At 39.9% G+C, this 22,029-nt stretch overlaps 3 protein-coding genes across 3 annotated transcripts in view; 1 reads left to right on the top strand and 2 right to left on the bottom strand.

Annotated features, from left to right (window-relative positions):
- Positions 1 to 975: 975 nt before the first annotated feature.
- Positions 976 to 5,585, bottom strand: LOC108891105 (sodium-dependent neutral amino acid transporter B(0)AT3). The gene is made up of 12 exons (XM_018688240.2): positions 5,411 to 5,585; positions 4,174 to 4,314; positions 3,864 to 4,001; positions 3,575 to 3,756; positions 3,193 to 3,303; positions 2,984 to 3,096; positions 2,727 to 2,855; positions 2,289 to 2,445; positions 1,986 to 2,190; positions 1,513 to 1,672; positions 1,277 to 1,439; positions 976 to 1,170 (listed from the first exon to the last, which is right to left on the bottom strand). The coding sequence occupies exons 1-12, from the start codon at positions 5,583 to 5,585 to the stop codon at positions 976 to 978; spliced, it is 1,869 nt and encodes a 622-aa protein (XP_018543756.1).
- A 1,310-nt stretch (positions 5,586 to 6,895) lies between these two features.
- Positions 6,896 to 11,061, bottom strand: slc6a19b (solute carrier family 6 member 19b). Its single transcript, XM_018688252.2, has 12 exons — positions 10,851 to 11,061; positions 9,940 to 10,080; positions 9,721 to 9,858; positions 9,449 to 9,630; positions 9,254 to 9,364; positions 8,849 to 8,961; positions 8,634 to 8,762; positions 8,390 to 8,546; positions 8,057 to 8,261; positions 7,818 to 7,977; positions 7,209 to 7,371; positions 6,896 to 7,099 (listed from the first exon to the last, which is right to left on the bottom strand). Exons 1-12 carry the CDS (start codon positions 11,047 to 11,049, stop codon positions 6,896 to 6,898), a joined length of 1,902 nt encoding a protein of 633 aa, XP_018543768.1. The 5' UTR covers positions 11,050 to 11,061.
- Positions 11,062 to 12,187: 1,126 nt separating this feature from the next.
- Positions 12,188 to 22,029, top strand: part of fhod3b (formin homology 2 domain containing 3b) — an 84,347-nt gene continuing 74,505 nt past the window's right edge. Inside the window, 2 exon segments of the mRNA XM_051075771.1 lie at positions 12,188 to 12,741; positions 18,762 to 18,871. Coding sequence (XP_050931728.1) covers positions 12,577 to 12,741; positions 18,762 to 18,871 — 275 coding nt within the window. The 5' untranslated portion in view covers positions 12,188 to 12,576.

Here is a 22,029-nt window from a genome sequence, read left to right on the forward strand (position 1 = left end):
CACGTGACACCAGGGGGGACAATATCACTGTCCACCCACACCACAAAAAGGACAACTGTGTAACTCGTATGACTCAAAATACACACACGCAAACACACATGCGCATGGCCGGTGAGCACGTGCATGCACCCTCACACACACACAAGCAAGCGCAGTCCTACTACTCTCATACACCCACATGCACTGTTGACGTTCAAAAAAAGTTACATAAAGGACACATCATGCAACACTACATCACTCTTAACATTTGCAACAGAGGGTAGAAAGCAAATAACTATTATATCACAAAACAAAAGCTGTTCTTTAGGCAGCTGGTAATATGACTTACAAGATGACACATAATATTAATAAATAACAGCAACAATGATGCTAACTGAACATACAACCTACATTACTACAAGCATCAGCTGCTGCGTTGCTTACACATTTCTACTAAAAATCATTGTGATTTTATTTTTTATTTTTTGAAAACTAATAACACGCTTATTGCAAACCCTTCAGAAACGTTATCCATCACTCTCTGTTTGTTCCCATTCACGACATCAACACAGGAAATGAACTGTTGTCTTTCTTTAATCAAATATTAACACAGATCTGATATTCCGTTCCAGCCTTTAGTAATCAGTTTTAAGTAATCAATTTTCTCAGGGGATATTGACCTGCATTGGTTTCATCAGACTGACAGTGTTTGCATTTCCTCCCCCAATATAAATACACTTGTAAATTAAGACAAAATTAATGTGTTTTAATTTAGCGAATATACTGAAAGTGCAGCTGCTTCTCTACAGTAGAGATAAGGTCATTTAAACTGTAATGAAATTAGAGGCTTACAATACCATACTATACAAAGATAGAAGAAATGAATTCTTTCCAAATAAATATTTACAATAAGAAGTTATTAAATGACAAGATATCGCACATGTAGTACGTGTGGTCCTGACCACCAGTCTGATTGAACAGTAAAATAAATTTCATTTACAGATCTCCATTACAGAATTCATTTGCATATGGGTTTGGATTGTGCCTGTTCATGATGTACTTCTTCAGTAAACCGATGAATCTGTAGAGAGCCACGAGAGGAATAGACACAACAGGAAGGACAGATAAGAGCACACAGATAGCAAAAACCCATTCAGGATAGTGCAGAACATCAGCGAGAGGGAAATTCACCTGTGGGGTAATAGAGAGGAAAGTCAGTGTTTTTTTGTTTGGGTTTTTTTTACGTTGTGCCAGATTTAATACAGTCTACACAGAAGAGCTGTAAAATCTGCCTTACATAATCTGGGTTCCAGGCATTATATGTTGGTCGTTTTTCAGCCTCAATCACAACGTATGCAACAAAAACCACCAGCAGCATGAAAGGGCTGATAAAGCGCCAAGTAGCCTGCCAGTAAATGTTGGGCCGCCGACCTGTCATCCATTCTATGTCGTCGTTAAACCTGTGGACGCGTGGAAACACCATGTCAGATTATTCAAATATAAGTATAATAATGATATGAATTACAGTATCACCTGTTTATTCCATAGATATATGCCACACTGATGATCTCAAAGAATGCTATGATGAGCAGAGGCATGGATCCCACGTAGCTGTTGAAAATCTCCAGCCAGTAGTTTCCAGATCCCAAAGTAAAGATGAGAGCCACAGTAAAGGAGGTAAGACATATTAACCCTATAAGCAATAAAGGAGAACAAAAAGAAACTGTAAAGCTTCTGGCATAATTCTTTGATGATTCATATGCTGAAGTCGCTGTGCTGCTTGGACACATGTTGGCATCCTACGCGACCATTAATTCTGATGTAGCAGACTCAGATGTTCACGTTTTCCCACACTCATGAACAATTGTGCAAGAGGACTTAATGTCAAGTGAAAAGAATACATGTATGTTTTTCACTGTCATGACATAACACAAAGTAGTTTTGTCAGTGCTCCAGATGCAGTGATTGCAAATGCCATATGGAGTTATTAGATCTTGTCAGTTTACCTGTGAAAATCTCCTTCGGAATCCAGGGAGGAACCATGTGCAGGTCCAGCAGAGGAGTAAGGACCCCCTCTAGGTTTCCAAACATGGAGGACAGGCCAAGGCTGAAGAGCATTACAAAGAACAGCACCGCCCATACCTGAGAGCCTGGCATTCTTATCACTGCCTCAGTGAACACAATGAAGGCCAGTCCAGTTCCAGAGGCGCTCTGCAGGTAGGATGTGATACGTAATCTACACAACCACACAAAACGTTGTTCAGAAAACTGTTATCAGAAATGTTTTAATGGTAGTAGATGTACTGTACCTGGTCCAGGAAAGTCTGTAGATTACAGGTTTTTAGACTGAGGCTTTCAACCTCTGAGGGATCAGTTGTATTGAGATGGTTTAACCAGTCATCATAGTTTTCAAGGGTTATATTCTCATCTCCAATGTTAAATGCATTTGTCAATTTTAATATGTTCCTAAAATCCACAAGACATTAAATCAGTCAGGTGATACTACTATTAAAAACATCACTTATGATAATAATGAGTGTAAGTGTGTCATTTAAAAAAACAGATTTTTAATTTTTGGCTGATACTGTAGTGGTGTACATAGTAGAGTCACAGCAGTCACATTGCTTTGGGGTCTGACAACTTCTAATGAAATAATCATCAGTTGCCCATTTAATAATAACAATATATAATTATGGAGTTGGATATACTGTGCTATGCCACACTATAATTATCTCAATGGTACATACCAATTTCGGCAATCATTGTAGTTTTCATTTGCTTTAAATCCAAGAATGGCAAAAATAGGAATTGATGCATATATTGATGTTAAACTGTTCACACATCCAACAATTAGGGCATCTCTCTCGCAATTATTCCTGCAAAGACAGAATACTATCTCAGGTTTTTTTTTTTTTTTGTATTTCTTCATTTAGTTGTTGTTGTTGTTTTTTTTTTTTTTTTGGTACATTATGATGTGAATGAAAACAGGTTAGAATATTCTTACTTCTGGGGATTATAACTGGAAAAAGCAATAAGTCCCCCAAAAGCCAAAGACAAAGAGAAAAAAATCTGAGTAGCAGCATCCAACCAGACCTTAGGATTCTTGAGGGTTTCCCACTGTGATGAACATATTCATTTTTAGTTAGATTTCAGACTTAACTCATTAAATCTTGCCATGAAATAATTTCAGTAGCAAGCTAACAGCAAACTCACATTTGGAGTGAAGAGATATACCAAGCCATCAGTTGCCCCAGACAGAGTCAAGGCTCTGACCAAGAAGATGGTCAGAACCAGATATGGAAATGTGGCTGTGATATAAATAGCCTGTTGAGAAAGTTTAGACATTGATTTGATATTTAATATTCACCTCATACACATGCATTACATGTCAAGATTCTAGTAACCCTTCATATAAATTCTCGTTTGTAAAGCTGGTTCCTTGCTAATATGCTTTTTATTTTGAAAGGGTGCTGTTACAGGCCTTAAGGAAGCATTACTCTAATGATATCAACATTTTGCCATTAATTGCTTGCCTCTAGGAGGTAGATATAACAATGACAATAATGTTTAGCATTACATCAAACAGATAGATTACCTTTCCAATAGTTTCAATTCCACGTATGAAGCAGATGTACACGAGGCACCAAGCAGTTGCCAGACACAACACGAGCCACCACTGTAAGGGCCCACTGGTCTCGATGTCTGGTGTTATGTTCAGTGTTTTACGATACCAAAAATAGTTCACTGGTGAGCTCTTTTCACATTCAGTCAGATAGCCTGTAAAAATTAGATTATATCATTATATCATGATTAATTAATCTGACTTTCTGTCTTTTTACTTCAGTTATTATTAAGCATTCATATTAGTATGATGGAAAAAATACCAGTATGATTCAAGTTTAATGGGCAGTCTCTCCAGGGAAGTGGACTTTGAAAGGAGTGGAAGAAGTACCAGAGGACCCAGGCCAAAATCATGTTGTAGAACAGACCAACTAGGAAGGATACCATCATTGAAGCCACACCTGGTTATACACATAGATATTATCCATCAAAAATTTATGTACAGTAGAGGTGGCAGTGATCTTAAGACAGTATTAAACTTTTACATGAATTTATATTCTACCATTTTTGGCATCTTGATTTTCTAAGTGAAATCCAAAAAGGGAAAAGTTCATTGATACCAAACCTTCTCACCTAAACCTCCCAGATATGGAGAGATGGAGTTCCACACTCCAACACTTCCCATGCGGAGCCGTTGTCCGATGGCCAGCTCCATGTACAGCAGAGGAAGGCCCTCAAACACCAAGGCGATGACATAAGGAATCAGAAAGGCCCCTTGAAGTAAAGCCAATGAGTAAGTCAAATTCTATTAAATAATAAACATGACTTTTTCAGTTAGCAGTGGACTTCACCTCCAAAAAAATTGGCATCGCCTTTAAGGTCATTCATTTTCCAATGACTGAATTTTTTATTATCAGCAGTCAGAGCTTTAGCACACTCACTCATAACAAGCAATGGATCTTAACATCAGACACAGTGTAATTGTTTTCCTAACTGTATGGAGTATTGATTATATTTTCTGTCCCTTTTTTTAGGCGAGGCTGGGGGTATTGTAGTGAACAATACAAACAGAAATATTCAATAGTCATTCAAAGCTATGAATAAAAATATAAGCTTTGACATTGTGCAAGAAACAAGCACATGCTACATTTACATCACTGATCTCTCCCAATGTGAGGTCCAAATAACAAAATCCCTTTGGTCAGATGTGTTTCTAGATTCTGTTTCTAGATCGTTCTTCACAGGAAAAATAAACATGCAGACTGAAATTATTCAAGCCATTTTTTAATATCAAAAAGCAAAGTGAAAAAAGAAGAGGATTCACTGATCTAAGACATGTCAACAGTCATATAAAAACTTTTGAAAGTATATTTGGATGTAATATTAAAAACTGAAAATGTAATTAACAGTGAGTTGTAGATGTACACAGTGAGAAGTAATTGGGAGATAAATCTAAAAGAATAAAGAAAGAATTAATCAAGATAATTGGCAAGTCTATCTTGAAACATTGTATAATAAAAGTCACATTTCTTTATTTTCAGTTAATAACATCAGCTCTGCAAGAAATATAGAATAATTACAGCATGAAAATCAGGGCGGGTCACACCACCTGTTGCAATATAGAGTTTTTTTTTCATAACTTAAGGGAATAAAATGATTATTTAGTGACTGATCATTTAGTTTTAAAATAACAGCATTTAAGAGCTGTTTTCCCAGAGTTTCTCGTTTTGTAGAGACAGTCTTTGGATAATTGATCAAAAAATATTTCTTGATGTGGAAAACCAAGTGAAAAGCCAGATTTTTGCCCAACTGCCCAACTTTGCTTTTTGTGTCAACATAAAAAAGCACATTGTAAATGAAATCCTCTTACCTCCACCATAGATTTGACACAAATATGGAAATCTCCACACATTGCCAAGTCCCACAGCAAAACCAATGCAGGTTAGCAAATATTGAACTTTATTGTCCCATTTTGGCCTCTCAGTGCCCTCTTTCTGCTCAGCACCTCCAGCCTCTCCATCTGTAACTTCATTGTCTGTTGTCATTTTGTTATATGTTATGAGGTGAGCACAAGTCGGACTCTTCAGTCTGCTTGGTCTAAAGAGAACCTCTTTGTATCAGGAGACGAGGGGGTGACGTTAGCTTTATCAGACTCCTATTTCTTGTTGGCTCTTGGGAACAATGTGGGTTGTTTGTCTAATAAAAAGCCCTTGTATCAAGCGGCCTGATATGTTGCTGATAACAAAGATGGTTGATTATAATACAAAGCAGCATAAATAAAGAACTCAGGGAGTAAAACTGTGATAGTACACATGCCTTTTTAATTTGTCATAGTTTGCATTACTGATATTTTCACACAGTCTTGAGTTATTTCAGTTGACAGTAATAACCAAACACTGCTTACACTATGAAATCCCTTATCAGAAGTAGTCACAAAAACACTATTCAGAATGCTTTCTTCTGAATCTTGTTCATCAGTCACATCTATTATTCTGAAAATCAGAAAACACACAACAGAGTCATAAGAGGTAAATGCAAAAACAGGGATTAATTCACTCCACGCTGTTAACATGTGACAACAGTGACACCAGCTGGACAGAAAGGTGTACCTTCATTACCTTCATTACCTTCATCACATAGCTCCAAGTCAGCTTTCTTCTGGGGGACAACTTCCTCCCACGCTCAAAATCGAAATGTTTGATCGCGTAATAGACCATAGCTGTCAAGTCAGACTTAATCCCAGTGAGGGATCAACCTACAACAGGACCCTGTTGCAGAAATGGACTATGGGGTCATACTAAAACTTAATGTTTTCTAGATTTGCTGTTTATCAATTCCTTTGCAGTAATTAGACACAAAATAAAAACGTGTTTAGAACAGTTAGCAAGTTACACATGGACTGTACAGCATTATACCACCTGTTATAATAGCCATAAAAAAATGTTGCTTTTATTAAGAAAATAGTATCTAAATTTTCCTGAGACTGTCAGAGAGGTGCTGTCTCCTCTCTATTATATTGTTTGTATGATGTTTTTGGTCATGCTAACAGCATTCCTCTATGTATTGCATATATATGTGTATCTCTTTTTATGACAGGTGTTCTTACAGAACGCCATGTCCCTGCTTGACAAATGAATTATTGCAGAGTAAGCCAATAAACTACATTAGTGGAGGCAATTGTTTAACAAACTGGAAACAGGCCAACCTTAAAGCAAAGAGCAAATGTTATGTAATTGGATTTTATAGCTTTTCATATGTTGCTTGATTTACTGCTAAGAAATTGCTTTGAAGCTCTTTTAAAACTGTGTAGATAAAACCATGATATCAGTCATGTTACCAGTTTTACCAAATAATTTTAGGCTGGGGATTTGCTGGACTCATTGTTCATTTGAATTTGGTCAGAAATATTGTAGAGATGTGTCTTTTCACTCCTCTTTGTCTTTATACATTTCCAGACTGCAACAAAAGGTACAGCAATACTGGGTATTCCTGCTAATATAAAGATGATCACATAGATCCAGTCAGGATATAGCTTTTCTTCCAGTGTAGGGAATTTCTCCTGCAACGACAGAGAGAAACTGCTGTATTTTTATGCTACACAACAGTGTTTTAACTGATCAGCATCCATAATTCTAAGGACATTATCTCAAAAATAAATTCATACTTACCGCTTCAGGATCCCAGGCTTTGTAAAAGAGCTTTTCAGAAACTTTAGTGATGAGGTAAAAGACCAAGATGAACAACATAATGAGCGGGCTGATGACTCTCCATGATACCTGCCAGAAGAAGTTGGGTTTGTGTCCAATCATGAACTTTATGTCATCATTGAACCTAGGAGGACAGTGACACACATGATTCACTGACAAGAATGTGTAGATGAAACAACAGAACAAACAAGTTTCTCTTTATAAAGGTGGTGCAATAATGTGCAGTGCTTTTGATACCATGATATAATTTTGTTCCACTCATTCCCTAACTGTGCCAGTTAGGGAATGAGTGGGAATGAGTAAAAAGTGGGAATGAGTAAAAAACAGTGCAAAACTATCAAAACTATTATTAAAATATTGACATTCTACATATGATAAATCATGACAAGTTTATTTATATTAGCTTCTATTGTGTTTAAGGTCACAATTTAATTTTGCTTATTTTCTTAGGGACTTAAATTTCCCCAAGATAGAAAACTGTTGCTAATAATGCTAGAAGTAAAGAGCATAGTATCAATAAAAAGACAAAATACAAAGAGATACAAAACAGTATTTGTATTTTAATATTACCTGTCTATCCCGTATATGTATACCACTGAGACCATTTCGCAAAAAGCAACAACTAGCAGAGGGATGGATCCTCCATAGGTGTCAAAGAGTGACAGCCAATAGTTCCCTGAGCCTTGGATAAATATCAGACCCACCAAACAGCAGAGCAGGCATGTTACACCTGAGGGACAGCAAACAATTTACAAACTGTACTAGGAATTCTTGTTAATTGAAAAAGAGAGTGACAGATGTGGACTTACCAGTGATAGCCTCCTTTGGCCACGTCTTAGGGAAAACTTTGAGGTCTTGCAGTGGCACCAGAACACCCTCAATGTTACCAAACATAGAAGACAGGCCGAGACAGAAGAGCATTATGAAGAAAAGGATGGACCACACTGGTGAGACTGGCATCTTGGTGATAGCCTCAGTGAACACGATGAAGGCTAAACCAGTTCCTTCAACTCCCTAGGGCCAAATACACAGCACAGAGTTATAGCAAAGCATCATCTGCATTATTTGAAAATAATCGTCATTTTCTGCTAAAACCGAAGCTGCTGCCCTGCTGCATAAATAATGACCGACTGAATTCTTACCTCACTGAGAAAAGTATTTAGGTCGCATGTTTTTAGATCCAGCCCTTGAATAACCTCAGGGTGTGTTTCATTAAAACGTTGAACAACGTGATTGTAGTTGCTGTCAGTGATGTTGCCCTCTGCGAGATCGAATGCATTTAGTAATGCTATGATGTTTCTGAAATCCAAAATTCATTAGGATTAAAACATTTTCAGAGGACTGTATATAAACTAACATGTATAATTAGACAAAAAAAAGACATACCCAGACAGACAGTTGTCAAATCTCTCTGTTGCTCTGAAGCCGATGATGGTGTAAATGACCGTTGCAGCATAGACGGAGGTGAGACCATTGATGATAGAGATGATCACTGCATCCTGTTCACAGTTGTTACTGATGGAAAAAAAATGTGTTTACAGCACAACCCATGTACTTGCAGACTTTAGGTAACACAAACTTACACAAGATGACAAACTTACTGCACAGAGTTGTAGCTGGAGAAGGAAATGAGACCACCAAAAGCCAGAGAGAATGAATAGAAAACCTGAGCACCTGCATCGAGCCACGTTTGTGGCTTTGCCAGCTCTGTTAACTGGAAGAAAAGGAAAGTTATGAAATTATATGGCACCTCCCACAAGGAATTAGGGTTAAAGTATATTCAGAGCACTGATATAATTAGAGATTTGGTAAAAGATCCTATAGACAGTGTGATTATTAAAAAACTTGGCTGAAAATATGTCTGTATGAAATGGTATCTCATAATTGGCAATAGCATTAGAAGATAATTGAATGAATGGATATTTTATGCATTCTGATTTGTTATCAGCAGCGAGACCAGTATGAATGCTAAAATAATTTTCAATAATTTTAAACACGCAACTTACATCTGGCGTGAAGAGAAACTTTACTCCATCCAAAGAGCCTTTCAGGGTCAGTCCCCTGATCAGAAATATAGTCAGCACTACATAGGGAAGGGTTGAAGTCACGTACACAGCCTTGGGAAAACAAGATATTTACATGATTATTGTTTAGATGAGTGAAAAATCTTCTCTAATATTGTAGGAGGCAATGTGCTGTACCTTCCCAGTGGTCTCAATCCCACGAATGACGCAGATATAGAGCACAGACCACGCACAACCATGGCATATCAGCATCCACCACTGCAGCCCACCATCCTCTTCAATCGTTGGAGTTGTGTTCAGGGTCTCCCTGTACCAGAAATAATCCACGGGGGAGCTCCTCTCACACTCTGAGATCAACCCTTACAAAATTTAACAGCAGTAAGCTGAAATCAAGAGTTTCTAGCATCACACTTCTTTCTGCAAGAGCATAGAACAAGTTGTAACACTACCTGTTAAATTGGCATTCATGGGACATTGACTCCACGGCAGAGGCTCTTGAAATGAGTTGAAGAAATACCACATAATCCAGGCAATGATGGTGTTGTAGTAGAGACTGATGGTCAGAGATACACACATGGATGCAATACCTGCAAATGAATGTTGTAAAAGGTTTTTTTTAAGGCACTTTTCCACTAGTTGAACCAGTCATTGTGTAAGATGTTGCTCACCAACTCCTGTCAAATAAGGATGAATTGATGCCCACACTCCCAAACTTCCTTTTCTTAAACGTTGACCAATGGCAAACTCGAGATGCAGAAGTGGGATTCCTTCAAGGACTAGTAGGATCAGAAATGGTATCATAAATGCACCTGGAGGGAAACAAAGGAACTGTCAATGGTGTCATTATGACAATGAATCTGTCAGTTTTCTATATCTTAGTATACATCCTCAGCTGAATTCATTTGAGTTCAATTGAGTTGAGTACAATGTTTTGGAGATGAGACAAAGAGACTTCATATTCAACAGAAAATACAAATAAATTCAGATACCTCATTGTTAATCATTCAGGATGCACGTGAGCACATGCAGAGATAAAGTAGGTTGGGTTATAATATGCAATGTACAATCCTTTCAAGCCTATAAAATCTCTTTATCTGAACAGACAAGCCATCTATCTGATTAAATGCTGCTGAATTTGACTTAAGCTGCTTCTTAAACCTCCAGTTTAACAGATTTTACAAGGAGATAGTCATTGCTGAATCAGAGGTCTTGTGATATTGGTAATGAATTACTCAACCTGTCCAATGTCCTGTAATGTAAATATTTTAACATACTTGGTGATCCCATGGGACAAATTAAGGCAAGCTAGTTTGCAAAAATGAAACCTAAAGTCACACACAAAAGCAATGTAAAGGCACCAAGGATGCAAGAAGAACTTTCCTCTTCTTCTTTTTCCTGACTCAAAATGTAATCCCTATGGCATTAACAGTCAGACATGTACTTGGGAGTATACTGAATGTTCCTGTACTCTTCTAGCAGGTCTAGATTGGATATAATGACTTATTTTTCCTCTGCTTCAAGCGATGTTATTGAAAATAGATATACAATAAGTGCAGTAAACCATGAAAGCATCACTTGCCTCCTCCGTGACTCTGGCACAGATAGGGGAAGCGCCAGACGTTTCCGAGTCCCACACAAAACCCTACACAGGTCAGCATGTACTGGGCCTTGTTGTCCCATTTTGGTCTGTCTCCAGCCTCTTCCTCCTCCAGCTTGTCCAGCTGCTGATGGGACAATATCCTGTCCTCCAGGCCCGGATTGGGGAGTTGTAGCTTCATGATCTGTCAAACACTGTGGTATTGTAGCAATACAATAGCCCACTGTACAGTGCTGGAATGTAAATCGTGTCTCACACTGTGAGATGTACAGGACCTCTGTAATAGATTGACTAAGTTGTGGCGTTAGACAGCACCAGCTGGAGGTGTGCAGCCTTTGAAGCCACAACACACAACAGTTAACTGGTGTCTTATCTGGGGGGGGGGGGGGGGGGGTCATTGCACAGAGGTCATTGCTCTTGTGAGGTGTTCCGGAGAAAGATGACAATTTTTATAGGATTATGTATGGTAACACCTTAAAGAGTCTGTTCATCCAAGTGACAAAACACATACTTCCAGTGTTTTATAGGGCAGTTATTGTCAGTTAATGCATATGTACAGATCATTCACAGGCAGGTTTTAAACTGTTGAAAAAACAAATGTAATAAAATCATGTTTAAAGTTCACACTTGACCTTGGAAAAAAATTCTTTGCTCACCGTGGAAGACCTAGGTTTAGGCCATATTTGGTGGGGGTTGTTGAGTTTTTCCAATTAAAAATATACAATTTCACATAATTTTGGACCGTTATTATAACCAAATCTGTTTACAAAAGTTTGGAAAAGCCAGAGCAGATAGTAAATAAACAACACCCAAAAAGCTTAAAGACAAAACTTGCTATAGAAGTCCATTGGGGACCAACTACAACCATTAGATCTGGGAAAAGTCATTTAGTTTTTCATGCTCTCCATACTGATTTTACATTAATCCAGTTTAGGTGGTGCCCAAAATGGCTTGTGTGCTGCACCAAAGCCTTGTATTAGTAGAGAAAAGCCTGCATAATGGTATGTTACACTGTCATATAAACCATTGTTAAAATTGTCCATACTGTTTAAATGTAAATTGGAGGCTCTTAAAGTGTGAATGCCATCTATCTGTGCGTCAGTCTGTTTTTCAGCTACGTATCTACTCCAGCTGCGCACACTGGCATCACGTTGTATGCTTGAAACGTGGCCAGCTTCAGTGCAGTGCGTTTTCTGTACTTTTCATTTTCGCCGCTGGAGGCCGCCATTGCGCGTGTAATACGAGCAGCGTCGGCCGGCTGAGGTCTGGCTGCTGTGTCCCCCCCTCCTGGCAGAGTTTGCGCTTGAGGAGGGAGCCGCTTCCCATCGCTCTCACAGACCAGGCGCCAAGTGTAGCAGTCCCCGTCCGCAGTCTGCCTCAGCACCTCAACCGCCCGCAATGCCCTTGGATACTGCCGCCCCGCTCGTTTCCACACCGCTCTGACCAAACCAAATCTGTCAAGGAAGAGGTACCCTGGATCTTTACTTTTGGGACTGTTGTGTGTCCACTGTCCTGACTCGTCTGCGCTGCGTGAAGCGAATGGAGAAGGTCCAAGGATAACAGAGGGGGTGCAGGATTTTGCTACTGCAGAAGACCTGCCGGTAGTTTCGCTGGTCTGGGGGTGGGATGCGGTCTTGCGCGTCTGTCACGGGCTGCTGTGTCGCATCCACTATTTTGATCATCTAAAATCGCCTTGCATGGATACATCATGGCTACGTTTATGTGCAGGGTACAGTTCTTAGATGATACTGATCCATTTAACAGCACCAATTTCCCCGAGCCCACCAGACCACCTCTGTACACTTTCAGGGAAGATATTCCTCTGATAAATCAGATTGCTGGAGTCCACAGGCTGCTAAAAGCCCCACAGAAGGTATGCAGTATTCTTCTCTGTCTCTTGATTTTGTTTTTGTTCATGTTTCTTGAAATGGGTCTGGTGAAAAGTTAACACCTACAAAATCTAAATTAATGATTAGCTTGGACATGTTGATGGGGTTACCAACAAACAAACCTAATGGACCGTTGATTGAGTCAGTTGCTTGGGATGCTGATGCAGCGTCAACATACTGTACATTTAACAGCTGTTGCATGCACAGTATCAGCATGATAAACCTGTAATATGACATTATATGATGTTTGGTGGCTTTAGGTGATATTAGAGTGGAGTAGGCATCTATTATTTGTCTGAGGGGAGGCAGGCATCTGTTAATGTTTACCTCAACCACACCACTAATCCTCTTTCAGTTTAACCTGCTTTTCTTACCATTCATTATCTTGACTTTGAGAGACCTTTCAAGATCTGGAAAAGTTTTGTGTCAGTTACAAACAAACAAACAGATAGCTTAAGGGAACAGAAAATGTCAAGGGGGTACACTGAATATATTAATAATGATTTGGTTTGACTTGAAAATGTAACCTTCTCTAAACTTTCTGTTGGATTCTTCTTGTCTTAACTATGAAGGAACTGAAGAAAAAAAAAACCTTCATGGAAAAGTAGCCTACTTTGTGGTATCATGCATGGGCAGGCTTGAAATCCATGTAGGAAGCCTCTTCTGCTATTGTCACTACACTTAGAGTAGGTGGGGTCAAATGGCCAGTTGGTCAGTTGTTGAGGGATGGAAGAGGGTAATTCCCGACCCACATTCTCCTAGATCTGGGGATTAACCATCTGATCTCAACACAACTTCTGAACCCAAGTGTATTCAAACTGTCATATCTTATTTTTTTCCATAATTTTGTATTTTGACATCTTACCTTTTCAGCATATTCAGTTATTTCCTTGGTCAAAAGCAGAATGTGTTTTACTATACCTCCACATTGTTGTGTTTGGTCAGAAGCATCACATAGGTTTTCTCATTTAGTCCCAACTCTTTTGAAAAGGTGAAATAGAACACATTGTTTTGGTTGCAAAAGTTGGCCATCCCAAGATCTACAACTGCACAGCCAGTTTTAAGCAGCTCAAAATAACTGAATGTTCCTCTTTGGTATGGTGTAATTGGCCTGTTTGAGTTTCCCCAATGAAAGCCAGTGACAAATAATGTAAACAAAAAAACTCTTTTCTTGTTCTTTTTTTCTTTTGGAGGCCTCTAAAGGCTATATCTTGAGAAATGCCTGTTTCTCTCTTCTGATTAGACCATGAGCATCCAAACACATCTACAAAAGGCCTCATCCACTGACCTTTAAATTTAAACAAAGCAAGGGGGCCATAGCATCTGAGGTTTAGTCTTTTATTTAGTATTTGTCTTAGTCTGGTCGAGAAGTCGCGTAAATAGAAAGTTAATATGGGTCTTTCTTCATTCTGTCAGATCAGTGGTGCTCCATCTTGTTTGAGTAGAGCTGGTAAGATAAGTCACGGAAGCCTCAGGATGCTGTGGATCACCACAAGCCTGGCTCTCATTCTGCAGCCCACTCAGCCTGACCAGCAGGGTGGGATGGGAACGCTTTCCGCTGTTTGAGAGAGGAGAGGGAAGCGGGCAGAATTAAAAACACAAACAAAGAGCTGATGTACTTTGCACAGTCGACTGGTCTCAGTTTAGCAGGAGGCCAGCTGGACCGCAAACTAGACAGAGAGAGGGTGTACCAGTGGTAGGCTTTGCAGCGCCTGGTTAGTGAGATTTGGTCACATGGGCATTAGTGGTTAGCAATAACTTGAGGGGAGCAGCCCGGTTGTGCTTTTCATAAAAAATAACAATCAGGTGGATGACAGGGCTGTATCACCACATTTGGGCGACAAGCTCTCTGATTCACACCCTCAAAGGTTTGAAGAAGTGACTTTGGTGCGAGCCTGTAAAGACCTTTGACGACAAACCTGTTGTCTTTGAGCTCTGTCTCTATGGTACAGGTCATTCTGGTATAAATAGCACGCTGCCAACACATGGTGCCGAGGGAGTCGAAACAGCTAGCATATGCTGTCTCTGGGCTGTTCCTGTCAGTTTCAGTCTGCAGTCTCAAGAGGGAAGATCTGTACGCGTGTGTATGTGTGGTTGTTGTTTAGTCTGTGCATGTGTGTTGGATTGGTTTGTACATGGGATGGTGCTTCTGTACCAACTCAAACATCAATTAGGAGTACCTTGTTTGTGAGTTTTAAGCATCAAAAGCCATTATTAATGGCTTATATTTGATAGCAACAAGTCTCACTATAAATCCTTGTTGTGTAGCAACAACAGTCCTGTCAGGGCAACAGGGCAATGAATCAGTTTTCCACCCTGTGGCCTTCTGGAAAATGCCATGCCACCATGTATCATAATGCAATATGTAGTGTATTGTATTATTGCAGTGGTACTCTAATAGAAATTCAGACTCTTCTATGATTATATTTATCCATATTCAGCTGTAGCATCTCATCTTTAAACAAGGTTTTCTGTTGCTCTAGTAGATAGACAGTATGACCAGTCTCTCACTATCTGACTCAGCCATTTGATTTTGTCATGAATAATACATTGTCCTTGTCCGATGACGGAATGTACATGCTGCTCAAAATCTGTTGGAGTTATTCCAAATCGGCAGTTTTTGTCAGCACAAATCAATACATCAGTTAGTCCCTCACAGGCTTTCTTCTCTGTCAGTGCTTTGTAGTTTGTGTCTCGGTGGCCTTGAGGCCTTGCATCAGTTTGCAAAGCAGAATTCAAAGGGAGGGAAAATGTGGCTAAGCCTTGGAGAATGGACTCTCACTTCACCAATTTCAATTTTTGGGCCGGTTGTTTTCCTGCATTTTTTTTTTCCTTAAGAAATTACAGAGTCCCATAATGAGAAGTTATGTTAAATGCTGTAAAATACAGGTTCCTCCTTCATGCCTGTCAGAGCTCTTTTGAATTCTTTTACACATTGTTATGCAGAGTTGAGGTTTTTGCCGGTCTCTGAGTTTTGGAGGGGGTGTCTCGGCAGAGGGCTCCTTTCAGAGGAATGCAGCGTCAATGGACAGACTCATCCTCTGCATGCTTGACAGGAATTTAAGATCACTTGTTGTGGTTTCTCTTTCATGCATCAAGTGTGTTTTAATGTGTTTTTAAATCACTTGCCTTCAGAGAAAAACCACAAATACCATCCTCACCTCTATCAAATAAACTTTAATCTTGTAAAGTGGCTTACTGTAATTCCTCTTGTTCAATTCAGAGTCTGGTGCAGTAACAGACAGAAATATGTCAGGTTGGCTAACACAGGGTTAATATTTACACCAAACTATTCACAAGATGGTGTTGTTGTTATTATTAGGTTATTATAAGTTTCAAATGAGCAAGTTGCACACAGTGCATGCTATCTCATTCCAGATGTCTTTCCCTTGTGGAAGACAAAGACATTTGGAGTGAGATAGCAGTTTTAAATTGGAAATTGCATGGTGTTTATTTTTAGTCTTTTCTGCCTTAACTGCCTCCCTGGTCAGTGGACCACAGTATGGTGGTTGAAGGGAGAGGCCAGACCTCAGTGTGTGAGCAGAGCACTTGTGGTTAACTTCTCTGGACTTGGCCATCACAGGGCCACTGTGGGTTCAAGTCCTGGGTGGGGGACAGCTAAGGAAGCCTCTTCTACTGCTAATCTGGTAGCACTGTTCCTGGATTAAGGGCCATTTATGTGCATCAACCCTGCCAGGTTTTACGCGGCGAGACCTGTAATCGGTAATCCGGGTCGATTATTTAATGAGAACCTCAAGTAACGCCGGTTAGAGGATGGGTGTATAGATACACAGATGAGCAGATGGACATACAAAGGGGAATTAATGGGATTAATGAACAGACTTCACTTCACTTAGACTTCACTCAGACTTTTCTGCCATTTTCGCTTTTGGTCTCTGAGTCAAAACCTTGTGTGGGGAAATGCATTCTTGGTTCCACAGTTAGCTAATTACTGGTTACAGCTGCAAATTCAGCCCAATGTTTTGTCTATTTCAGGTTGTGATACAGAGCGTAAAGCTGAAAGAGAACAAACATTTTTTTGTCCTTTCATCCAATCCATCCATTTCAGCAGTACTTTAAGTATAATTTAAAGAACTATGAAATTTACAAAGAGTAAAAAAATACTAAAATAATGAACTGAACTGATGTAATAAATTAGATTATTGTTCATTTGTACCCTGGTCATGACAGCTTTTATACTTGCAAAATATATTTTTCCTGGGATTGGTATTTTATTTGGAATAAACAGAAGAAGAAGAGGTAGAGCATTAGAATAAGCAGCACCTTAAAGAGACAAACTAGAAGAGGGACTCTTAACTTAAATTGACAAAGTGGATTTGCAGTTTTGATTCAGACATTAGGGAGACTCCTGGTGGGAAAAACCAGACACTCTGTATAAAATGTTTTCCTCAGTTTAGTGTCTCACAGGTTATATACGGCCTAACCAGTGGTCAACATATATGATTTAGTGTGTCGTCTCCTTCATGCTACATTTCTTATTACTGTCACACCCATTATTTTCAAAGGCATGTCAGTCCATATAGGCATAAAAATAGTGGGCCTAACTTTGGCCCTTACGCCTGGATTTCCTGTCAGTCCAAAAACTGTCCTGTAATCTGGAGAAACACTTGCTTCCCTCCTCTGTCTGTGCACAGCTACAGCTTTGTTTGTTTGGCCTCTGCTCTGTCTACCTGTCTCCCTTTCTCTCCGTCTCTGTCTCTCCCTCTCTCTCGGCCTGCCTCACTTCAACAGCGACAACCAAAAATAAGACCTGTCACTGTTAACTAAAGTTTTTGGCATATGTTTACTGCATTTGCCACATGCTTTGCTCATCTCTGGTGTCCTCTCAAAATGACAATGTTCATCCCAATAATCTCTACAGCTGTCATATTACCAATAATCTTCTGGTTTACCATGCACAGGAAGCAAACAAGACATCTCAGAGTCAGAGTGGGAGAGAGTTGGGGAGAGAGTGAGAGTTATCCTAACCAACCACATGTTTTGTTTCAGTTCTCAAATATGACACAGTCCTTGAGTGCTGTTAGTGCAGTAATACAAACAGAGAGGCTGAACAGATCAAAGCCATCAGACCCATAATGTCTTTCCCAGCATTTTTCCTTCATGTCCAATTAAGTTACTGTCACATGTGGGAGGAATTGAGCTGCATCAGACCTGGGAATAACCAGACATGTTATACGTATGTTGTTGTTCTTCCTTTGTCTTGCAGGCTGCTCATTTTAGATTGGTAAATAGTAATTTAGGCGAGTGTATCACCAGCTTTTCTCCCCTACAAAAGCCTTAAATGTTAGCTGACAAGAAAAGACAAATTCACTGGGTTCGCTACATTTGTGGACTGTACAGTATGTTGTTGTTTTACACACCCTGACTGTTGATGGAGCAGAGCAGCGCCACTCTCTTAATCACATGTTTGCCCTCCTGTAATGGTATTTGTTTTCCCGTCCTCTCCTCCGCTGTCCTGCCGAGCTGACAGACTCTGAATATAAATAGGTTAATATCTCCAATATGGAGGTCAACCAGACATGTGAGCAAACGCGCTCATTCTTCACCTCCTTCACCAGAGTCAGCCGATGACAAACACTCCAAGACCAGACAAATCATGCCTCCTCTGCAAAGTCATCTTGTGTGATGATAGTTTATCAGACAAGGAGAGCAGGGAGATAAGAAGCACCAGACTGCCAAGCTGCTCAAAATCTGCATGACTTCTCTCCAACCTTGGACAGCATGTCATTGTAGAGCGCTGACAGGAGTTGATAAAAGAACTTTCAATGGTTCAGTGCTGACTAGACATAAACCTAAAATACACTGTGCATTTGGCTATTGACCCATACAAAGAATGCAGTTATTGTTTTGTACAGCCAGGCTTCCAAATGGCCGCAAACATCTATTACCAAATGACTTTTAAGCATTCTTTTTACACGTTGAGTGTTCATGATGTGAACACTGAAGACTGATCAATGTTTAACTGTGTCTTCTCTCTGTGTAGCCTGATGACTGTGCCCTTCAGCTGTCCCATAATGGAAGCTACCTGGACTTGGAGTCTACCTTGGCAGAGCAGAGGGATGAACTGGAGGGATTTCAGGAGGAAGGAGGAGGGTGAGATAACAATCGCCTCTGTGTCTGTCCCTCTCCCTTTGCCTTCACTATCACCAAAACTTCAAAAGCAAACAGTTACGTGCACACAATGTGCTGAAATGAAAAACATCACTCCATTACTGCACTTAAGTTAAAACTTAAAATACATTTTTAGAAACCTCTATGTAAAGTTTGTCATATATTCCTTGCACTTCAAAAGGTGCGGCTGGGCCTGGTGCCAGAGCAGCTTGGATTGAAAACACACGAGGGACTGGCAGTGCCTAGCAGGTGGATAATGGACGTTACTTGCCAGACTCTTGATTGTTCAGGAATAGACTGTTCTGTTGTGGTCGAATTAGATGTCGTGAACTAGAAATAAAATTGCATTATTCAAGAGTAAGTGTCTCGAAAGGTTTTGATTACAACAATCTGGCTTTTAAAAGCACCCCAAATATTTCTCTGTTTTAACAGTCAAGGCATAATCAGAACAATGTGATTACTATTTTCTGAGAGAGAGAGAGACATATAAATTCAGGCAAGATAAGAGGGTAAAGATACAGTCTTTAAATCCTTGGCCATGGGGATACGTATTAATATCCTGCTTGCTATATTCCTTTGCCTAATTTGATTCTATTACAGTGATTTGAATCATAATGATACCCATTTCGTTCCAGGATGAATTAGTGAAATAATCCCTTTTTCCGGGCCTCAGCTGATTGAGCTCTCCTGCCCAAAAAAGCTGCCTCTCGGGGGTGGGGGGCTGGTTTGGTCTGTCGAAGAGCTGAGGGGACAAGCTTTACCCCACCTGAGGGACTCTCCATTTCAAAACCCTTTCAGCACATTGAGAGCTTAGAGGAAAAGGATTAACTTAAAATTTTAGATTAAATATCTATGAATAACTAGCTTCACTAATTTTGCTGTGAATCAGTCCCTAAACCAGGATCGATCGTATTGTCTGTGTACAAGTCAGTAAAAGCTGTTGCTAAGTTATTATAATGTATTTTGTAAACGGAATGTGCCTTGAGTTTGATATGTTTTATCAGATCTGTGGTTGTATCCCTGCCCTTTTTTTGTAACAAGCTAAATGTCTCACAGTTTCCATGGCACTCATCTATCAAGGTACCTAGCCTCCCTGGCCGAGTGGCAGCAGTGATTCATCTGAACCACTTATGAATTGTAGACGCGTCTCATGAGTAATCTCCCTCATCTCTGTTGAATGTTACCTCAGTGCTCATTAGAAGTGGCCAAACTACAATTGTACACCCTCTACCACACAGCTCTCAGCTTCTAATTTAGCTGTATTGTTTCCCTGTAATGTACAGTTAAACAAGACTTTGTCTTGACTTAACTCCTAGACCTGGATGAAGAAGAGAAAGGTTTATAATTGTGTTAGTTTCATTTCAGTTTCATACACTTTTTTTGGCCAGTTACTTTATTGACTCCATATGTTTTTTCATGTACTGTGGAGTATGTTGATATATCATTCATGTGCCGCCCACTTTAGATGATCACAAACCAAAGGTTGGCATGAAAATTCCTGGTTGGCTGTACCACAAACTTGTATGGATTTATTTGTCTAACTTGGAATTCATAAGCTGCTCTCTGGCTTGGTGTTTCTATTGGACGTTGAGCGAGCTGTCCTTTCCCAGTTTCATCTGAAATTGTTAGGAGCTTATGGGAGGCTATTGAGAGCCGTGAGGTTAAAGTGGTCCACTTCTTCTCTCGTCGAAGAGCGAGCCTGCCAGGGCTTGCATCGTGCCAGCTGGCACGGGCTGGTATGGATGTGTGTCATTAAACCCACACAGTGTTGTCTGAGGAGGCTGGGGGTGAAGGTGGTTAGCCAATTATTTTGTAAAAATAGGGCAGTTGTGCTCGCTGGCTTTTTATGGTGCTGATGCGCCCAGTATTACATCCCCCCCCGATGCTCGGTGTTGTTGATTTGATGATTATTGAGCTAATAAAATGTCTGATGAGGCATTTCACCTTTACTTGTTCCATTTTATTTTTGTTTTCACTCTCCTTTTACTGTGTAAGATCTGTCAACAGCCATCTCCAACTGCAAAACATTTCACCTACAGAAAGGAATTTGTGTATTTCCCCATTTTTTTCTGAATTTTACAAGTAGATGTCAAAGTAACACCTCTCCACTAACTCTAGTTAACAAGCTTTAAAATGCTGCTTTCATTATTTTTGCTTTAAGCCCAACCACCTATGTTTGGAAAGGGAATTGTACTATATTCATATGCTGCCTGAACTCTCCTGATCATTGGCCATTGAATCCATCTGTAATTGATATTAATGACAGGTTACATTCCTGAGGCGCCTGTGTCATACCTAGTGTCTTTACAATCAGATTAAAGTATGATCCTCTGACAGAGGGCTGCAGAGCCAGGAGATATCCATGTCACGGGAGCTTAAGGGCCATAATCACTTCCACACTGTGTTATGAAGCTGAGCTATAGGAGATTGTGACTCATAAATCCCCTGTCCCATTTCTGATACAGTCTCACTTCAAGTTATAAACTGACCATACGCACTGCCCAGACATGTGCTCAGACGTGTTTTAGGTAGTCGGTGTGTCTTTCAGCGCTCTAGCTGTGATGGATTGATTGACCCCATACACACAATTTCCTGCATTTGTTAGCCCTGAACCGAGATGGAGTATGGGGGACATAGTTAGGATCAGATTGCCTGACATGTGCTTACAGACATTTATAGCCCTTGAATATTTTTGTGGATTACATGGATTGAAGAGTGGGAGCCTGTTGGAGCATTTCAGGGGAACTCTGATATTGTAGGAAAAATGTTGTATTGAACTCATGCAAGGATTTACACGTTGGGTGCGATGTTGTTTTTGCTCAAATATGTGACACTGATTGGCAGATGATTAGTAAAGTAAGTCTTCAAGGACATATTCCCTGGTTTGTCTTTAGAAGATAATGCAAAGTGCTGCTATTGACTGCATAATTGATCCAGCATGTGAAATTGCAGCAGACGCACAGCACAGAAGAAGACACTTCAACATTTCACTTCCCTGTTGCATACAATACACATCTCTAAGCCAACAATTTTGTGCTGAACATGCCTCTTGGTTTTATTGTGTGTTCTTGATGTGTTTGACAAGAAGTTAGAAGTCAGGCATATTAAAATCCAACTGTTCTTGCTCTGTAGGCCTCAAC

Source organism: Lates calcarifer, linkage group LG15, assembly GCF_001640805.2.
Source record: "Lates calcarifer isolate ASB-BC8 linkage group LG15, TLL_Latcal_v3, whole genome shotgun sequence".
In the NCBI taxonomy this organism is placed as follows: domain Eukaryota; kingdom Metazoa; phylum Chordata; class Actinopteri; family Centropomidae; genus Lates; species Lates calcarifer.

Excerpts from the sequence above, each read along its gene's own strand:
- LOC108891105 (XM_018688240.2), bottom strand. The coding sequence starts at position 5,585 with ATGACAACAGACAATGAAGTTACAGATGGAGAGGCTGGAGGTGCTGAG. Across the intron at positions 3,304-3,574 it reads GAATTGAAACTATTGGAAAG|GCTATTTATATCACAGCCAC; the intron begins GTAATCTATCTG and ends CTTTCTCAACAG. Across the intron at positions 3,097-3,192 it reads TATATCTCTTCACTCCAAAT|TGGGAAACCCTCAAGAATCC; the intron begins GTGAGTTTGCTG and ends TGTTCATCACAG.
- slc6a19b (XM_018688252.2), bottom strand. The coding sequence starts at position 11,049 with ATGAAGCTACAACTCCCCAATCCGGGCCTGGAGGACAGGATATTGTCC. Across the intron at positions 9,859-9,939 it reads TCCTTATTTGACAGGAGTTG|GTATTGCATCCATGTGTGTA; the intron begins GTGAGCAACATC and ends ATTCATTTGCAG. Across the intron at positions 7,100-7,208 it reads AAGCCTGGGATCCTGAAGCG|GAGAAATTCCCTACACTGGA; the intron begins GTAAGTATGAAT and ends CTGTCGTTGCAG.